This window comes from Lupinus angustifolius, unplaced genomic scaffold, assembly GCF_001865875.1.
Source record: "Lupinus angustifolius cultivar Tanjil unplaced genomic scaffold, LupAngTanjil_v1.0 Scaffold_45_113, whole genome shotgun sequence".
Lineage (NCBI taxonomy): Eukaryota > Viridiplantae > Streptophyta > Magnoliopsida > Fabales > Fabaceae > Lupinus > Lupinus angustifolius.
The window spans coordinates 1-7481 of record NW_017721864.1 but is presented as its reverse complement, the minus strand read 5'-3'; the positions used below and the strand labels follow the sequence as shown (position 1 = coordinate 7481).

The window sequence follows — 7481 nt, the reverse complement described above, 5'->3', positions numbered from 1 at the left end:
GTAGGCTGACATGTGGAGGAAGTCACATGGAGGAGCAAGGTGGACTGAGATATTCACTAAGGTGAAGATTCTTGCATAAATTTCCTAAGGAGCAAAATATTTACTTTTCCAATCAAGGTGAAGATTGTTGGGAATATTTGAAATATATTATTATATTGAGTATCATATTGCCTAGTATGAGAATGTACGTGAGAAACCAATTATCTATATTGAGCTTAAGTTTCTTCTTATAATTTGTACCGTTAGAAATACCAATTAAAAGAACCTCATGGGTCATAGGACCATGAATATGCTAGAATTAGTAATCTTTATTCTCTATTATATATTGGTAGTCATTCAATATTCTGGTAATCATTTATTTGATTTGCATGTAACTAATGTCATGTAACAATCTCTTCAAATGTACTAACATAAAACACTACATTTTTTTCGTGTGAAAATTTGTCATTCTTACCAAAAACATTAGTTTTTACTTATTTTAAGCAGGATTAGTCTCTTTCAACAAAGAATATATATCATAAAGAACGTGCTAGAGTCAATCCAGGCCAACCGCATGAGAAAATGACGTAACACTAAATTGTCTACCAACTATAATTTTGTAGAAAAGCAAGGAAAAATAATAAGGGAATCTCCTCATTCCAAAAAATAAATTTCCTCTCACTGTCATTCAAATTTTGATATGTGTATTATATTTTTAGATTTTAAAAAATAATTTTATAAAAATAATTAAATATAACACATGTCATAATTTTAATGGTGGAATGAGTTAATTTGTCTTCTAATATGAAGAGATACTTTATTGTATGAAGTAATAATATTCATAGTTGCTCTTACTCACCACCAATGGAAGTTCTAGGTTTTCTTTACTTTTAAAAGAAAATACGTGCCAACATAAAACTACAAAAGATGGAATTCAAAGTAGTTAACTACATGCTTCCATTGCAAACAAGTTTATATCAATGAACAAGAAAAAATATTAGATTAAACCCTATTCAATTCAAACAGAAGTAACTGTAATTGAACACTTCCTTCCAAATTTATGTTTGAACCTTTTCATGAGGGGCTGAGATCCTCTCTAATACTGGACCAAACGAGAGCAGAATTGGACCCATATTTTTTCTCACATTCCAGTACCGTAGAGTCTAATACCGGAGAACATCTCATTTCTTTCATGAGTCCCAAATGGGGCCAAAGGCAGGGATATTAGCCCTTTTACATGCTCTAAGCACATTTCTACTTCCTTCAGGGTTGCTAGTAACGATAACCACTTCAGCATTCCACCTAATAGCACCTTCCACACTCATCTCAGCCACATTGGGTCGACCACAAATTGCAGTGTCATGAACTACCACTTTCTCCTTCGAATATTTGCTCAGCATTTCTTTCATCTCCTTCCCAAAGTTCAATTCAATATCTTTTGCCACCCATATTAAAAACACATCAACTTTTCTTGGTTGCTGCAAAAGAAATGATAAGAACACACAAACCCCTGACCCTGTGGCCACTAACAACACCCTTTGGTACAAATTCACTAGGTAAGGCAACCCTGCAAAATGCATTGTCCTAACATAAAGATGCTTTGGTGGGGTAGTAATCAAGGACTTAGTAAAATCACCAACTGCACCAGCTAGCATCATGTGTTCCTTGTTTCCGTCGGATATGATTCCGAAGGCGTGCCATTCGGATAAAGGTGAAGGACTAATTCTACCTAGTAAACCTGCTTGAACACCACCTTCAAATTTGATAATTGAAGCATGGCTTGATGGTGTTGATACATGAACTGGTACCTTTCTAATAGTTAACCAAGGAATGATAATTAGAAAAGTTATAGCCAAAGTGAACCAACATTCTTGCTTCTTAACCAATTTAGTCATGGTTAAGTCATAGCTTTGTGTACTAGGTTCATAACTTATGGTGAGAATAATGAATAGCCAAAGAAGCATTAGAGCCATCCAACCTGCGAAACGATGAGTCCTCTCGAAAAGGTTATGATGAAGATGGCGAACGAGAGGAAAAGCGGCGAAGGTAGAGAGTAAAATGAGTGAGAGGATGGTAAATGCAACACCAATAATCTCCACTGGGGTTTCATCTTTGTTTTTCAAAGTAAGGACTAGAGAATAAACAAGCCAAGCTATACACGAAACCCCGCAGCCACTATGGATTCCTCCAATACTTTGAAGGAATGAAGTGGCTGCAGTTTTGAGTCTAAGAGGAACAAAAGGCCTCCCAATAGTTTTCACAACAAACCAGAAAACTACTCTTAATGCTGCCTCACTTCTACATAGTGTTAGAGCTAGAATGTTCCCAATTGAGAAAAGTGCAGCTCTTTTTCTTCCATATTGAAAGTGCCCTGCAGCTGAAAGAGCCAATGCTACCAAATTTAAGGTCAAGCAAAACAAGAAAAGCTGTTTGTATACTGTCAAACCTTGATCTAGCATAATTATGAACAACCTTGAACTACTTGGTGGATCAGTTTTAGGTTGAAACTTTTGTACCTTAACTCCATTACCCTTTTCTTGTTTCTCTATATCTTCAACTTCAGCTAGGAATTCTACCTCATCATCATCATCATAAAAATCAATATCAATGTCACAAAAGTGACTGCTAGACCTACTCCTTGATGAAATAGTTGCATTTGAATGAACCTTGAATGAACTTGTTCTTGTCCATGGAAGCCTAAGCCATGTTCCTATTCTTTCTTGCTTTGGTGGTGAACCAATTGCAAAGGGGTTGATTCTGTTTGGATTGATCTCAAATGCAACCCCACGACAGCTTGAAAACCTTGCTATCTTCTTTATCTCTGGACCTTCCATTTCTTCCATGGTGAATGATAATGACTTGAATTTTTTTGGTTACTACCAAGGGTATCCTCACATCTTCTTTGGGTAAAGAAGTAATCCCTTTCAAAGTGAATGATTGTCCTTCCCATAAATGAAACCCTTCATCTTTTTGTCTTTCTTAAGATCTAATAGGGTCTTACAAGAATGATGGGTACATAATCCTCATAAAGTTCAGGCATAAGCTATATAGAGAGCGAAATTTCATATAATTCATATGCATGCAGGCTTATATATTATCCCGTAGATAATAATCTATATATAAACAGCAATGTCAACTTCTTCTCTTATTTAAAAAATAAGAAAAAAAAATTAAACCCAAAAGTATAGCCATTTAATAAGGAGGGTATATAATTATTTAGTATCAATCATTTTCAAACTATAATAACTAGCTGTAAGAAATAAAAACAAATATAGTCTATGTGTTTTAAATTATGATTGAAGGTACAATTTTATTGTGATTTTGAGAAATGTGGCTCTTATTATTCCACATAAGTCTTCGAATGATTTTGTAGTCAAATAGTATTTTGTTCGAGTTCAAATATTTTATGACGGAGAAACAAATATTTTAAAAAATAAAAGAAAATACAATTTTCAATAACACATCTATTATTTAATTATAATAAAATTATATTTTTATTATTCAAAAAAGGAAAAATATATATTTGTCTTTCCATTAATATATGAGATCATTGTTCATTCTATTCTTGGTGAAATGATGTAGAAAAAACACGGCACCTACCACTATTGACTATCCAAAGTTCATCCAGCTTTCTTTCTTTAATGCAGCGTCAAGGCTTTTGTCTTCATCTTGAAGACTTGTCTCTTTGCATGCCAATAAATTGGCAGCTCTAGGCAGAGTATTAACTATCACAAAATCACAGCATGATCAACAAATAACAAAACATAAGAGTGTTGAGAATATTGTGGTGAGAATTATTGTTCTACTTGATAGAATATATGTGAATAAAGTATTGTAATTTGTTATTATTACTGTAAGATTATTTATTGTACTCTTCTTTTTATTTAGTGGAATTTTGTTAGTGATTATTTACTTCTGAGAGATTTTTTCCAAGTAAATTTTGTATGTTCATTTTTTTGCTATTTTACTTTTTTCTCTATAGTTAACCATTGATCCAATCTGTGTTTTCGCATAGGGCTCTATCACACCAATTGTAGGGTAAAGGATGCGGTAAATATAATATTGTGATCGATAGAGTTCACAACTTGACACTAATTCTTATTCTGAAATGAAGATGACTAATATCATAAATATGTTTATGATCAATACTTATGTATCGAGAGTACAAATTGACGCAGTATATGAATCCTTAGAGGAAGAAGAGATTTCGTCTCCAAAAAGGAATTAATTTTAAATCAAACAGAGGATCCTGGTTCACCTTGTGGATTAACTCAGTTAATTTGATAAAAAGTATATTAGGTTTAAAATATTTAAGTATGATATCATTTTGGCTCAATTTAATTAGTGTGGAATGAGAATTAAAGTATCTTGAATGACTCATTCTTATTCTATTCTTATTGAAATAATAATATTTTCCCTCATTTGATTGTGAGATTCTTATTTATTAAAATTACTCCTCTACAATACTATTATTGGGGCTATTAATATTAGAAAATGTGATTCGCAAAGAAAAATAACACAACTATATCCCTCACTACATTTTCCCACAATTTTCCACTGTATTAAAATAACAAAACTATATCATTGACCGCAAATTACAAGGCACGTGTTCTAAACTGCCAAAAACTTGTTACCTGTTCATAAGAAAAAATTGGCAAAAGAGTCACTCAAAATGTATTTGAGTGCAGTAGGCAGATTCAAAAGGATGGATCTAATCTATTTAGCAATCCTATTTTAAATAATATTTTGGAGTAAGCATTTATATAATGAAAAATTCTATCACTCTCGTGGAGGAGCATAGTAATAATGTACATGTATCTTTTTTATACTAACAATGATATTTTCTCACATTTTTTGATAAGGAACTAATTTATTTTAGGATTCATAATTGTCCATTCCAACAAATATCAATTTAAAAAATCAAACTCTTAACTTTTTAGTTACCCTCAAGATCTGAAATAACGTTTACCATTATTTCCAAATAAACTTAATATAAACTTTAGGCTAAGAATATCCTTTATCGAGCATACAAATATACAATAGTCACAATTATAGCAATGGTTGATCATGATGGCCTACTTGATATGTTAGATAATGGCTAGCAGTTTGACCGGCAACAATTATTTTTATGCTTTCTGAACTTTATTGTCTATATGATTACTTTTTTATTTTTATTTTTTATAACGTGTTAATGTTACTATCACTGCAAGTTCAGTTTGCATTAGATGAAGATACATCCCCTGATGCATGCTAAAAAAGAAATTCTGTTTTCTTTTAATAAGATAAAGGGAAAAGGACTGCACGTTCGAATGTGCCGAGGCCAGGAGCATCTCAAAGACTCAAACTATACCCAATAGTCTTTGTGAGTAGTGTTTGTTAGTATTTTAAATTATAATATTGTTGAGATTCGGTTATATTTATTGTAATAGTAGAAAATTATGGTTGATATGGCCACAATTAAAATTGTATTATCCTTGCCGAGACTCCATCAAGACCATAATTATGATAATGAAGTGCAATTAAAACACTCATAATAAAATTTTCAAAACATTGTGTTAAGTTATTGTTGTGATTTTGTTGGGTATATTGAACTGGGAAATCTCATATCAGGATAAATATGTTGTGATTTTCTCTACCACCATATATCATGAGAGAGATTTTGTTGTGTATATTCAAGTTTGAAATCTCACATTGAATATGAGGATGAATTGAAAATGAGTTTATAAATAGTAAAAGTTCATGAAATCATTGTCTTAAAGTTGTGATTATTCGCTCCTCCCCATTCCTGATAACAATGGGACACCCAGTAGCAAGATGTCTTGGGTTGTGAATGAGTCCAACATGTGATATCAAAGTCAAAAGTTCAATCGAGACATGATGAACTTAAGGATAAATAGATCAATAAGTATAAATACTCACATTTAATAGGAATTGTTGAATATATTCAAGTGAAACTCATATTAGAATTTATAAGCAAAGACCCACTATTTTGATTCAACACTTAGTATGTCTCTTTACTTTTTTTTATGTCAGGTAATAATAGAATTCCCTTATAGTTGAAATATCATTTGTCCCAGCAGCATATGAGCGTAAAACAGAATGGTGGTATCTTGTTTCACAATTTTCTCCACATATGTGACAAAATTGTTGAATCCAAATAGAAAAATGGTACCTGTGTCAAGTATTAACTTGTTAAAAAGAAAAGAAATTGTATTTTATAAACTCCTTGATAAAAGATAGTTCCTCCAGTTATACGTGGTATTCTTAACTACGAACGACAATTAAGGTTACATATTAGTTTCATCACAACTACGTGGAACGTGGGTGATATCACTTTAATTATGTTATTTGTAATCATGACAGAAAAAGAAAACAAAAACAATGAATCATCCGACAAAGGGATAAAAGGAGACAATTGTTGGTAAGAGTTGGTGAGAAGTTCAATTTATATTATACAAAGAAAGAAATTGAGACACAAAATGGCGTATGATTAGCTAGAATTTGACTTGATTTAATTTAGAAAAAATCTAGGTAGTTTCCTAAACAGATATTTTAGTCTACAGTAACCAATCTTTAATTAATGTAATTATTCTAATTAGATTTGATATTTTAATTCAACTAAGGGCAGCCGAACCCTGAGCAATTTTCATGTTTGCATTAATTGACTCCTTCCTTAAAATAATTTAAGTTGCACCACAGAAACACTTAGTTCGGTTTTTTGTTTTTGTATTTTAAAATAACTAAAGGAAATTAAAATAACTAAAGGAAATTAATATGGTTGATTGTTTTATTGCATATATAATTTATCTATACTATTAATAAAGGGAAAATACAAAATAATCACCCATCATGGTGTAATTTGTGTTTTCCTATTTTGCCCTCAATATCTTTTTATTTCTACCAAAAAAACCATATAATATTATTTTATTATTTTATCCTTATTATCTTCTTATTTTAAAAGTGTATTTAAAAAATTGAATATTAGACCAATTGAATAAATTCAACCATAAATTTAGTGCAAAAAATTATATTTGAATTTATAAAATACAAACTATACATTACAAACGATAGGAAAGCGGGTTGACAGGCACGACAGTGCATGTCAACACGCTAGTTAAAATAAAAAGAATATAAAAATCCATTCATTAACATACAAGTAAAATACAATGTAACATAAATGTGTAATTTAGAGTATAATAGATACATTAAAAATAAAATATGATTTGGTTTTATGATCGAATGTGAAATTTGATCTAATATGATTAAACTGGTTCATCAGAAAACCAATTTAAGACATTCACAAAACTACCATTCTGATTTGTTTTCTATTTTTAAAAGTTTTATGATTTTATGAGTCAATTTGTCAAATGATAAAATACTGTAAATTAGAAATGCAAAAGGAGTAAATTTTGGTCCAAAAAAAAACAAATCTTGAACGAGTTTGTTATTGTCTATAACAAATATTTGCTATATTGCGATAGTCAAAATAGATTTTTTTTTTT

General features: G+C 30.9%; 1 protein-coding gene across 1 annotated transcript; it reads right to left on the bottom strand.

The window, feature by feature from the left end:
• Positions 1-1155: 1155 nt before the first annotated feature.
• LOC109338856 lies at positions 1156-2838 on the bottom strand. The gene has a single exon (XM_019576204.1). The coding sequence runs from the start codon at positions 2820-2822 to the stop codon at positions 1170-1172; it is 1653 nt and encodes a 550-aa protein (XP_019431749.1). The 5' UTR covers positions 2823-2838; the 3' UTR covers positions 1156-1169.
• Between the last annotated feature and the right edge of the window lie 4643 nt (positions 2839-7481).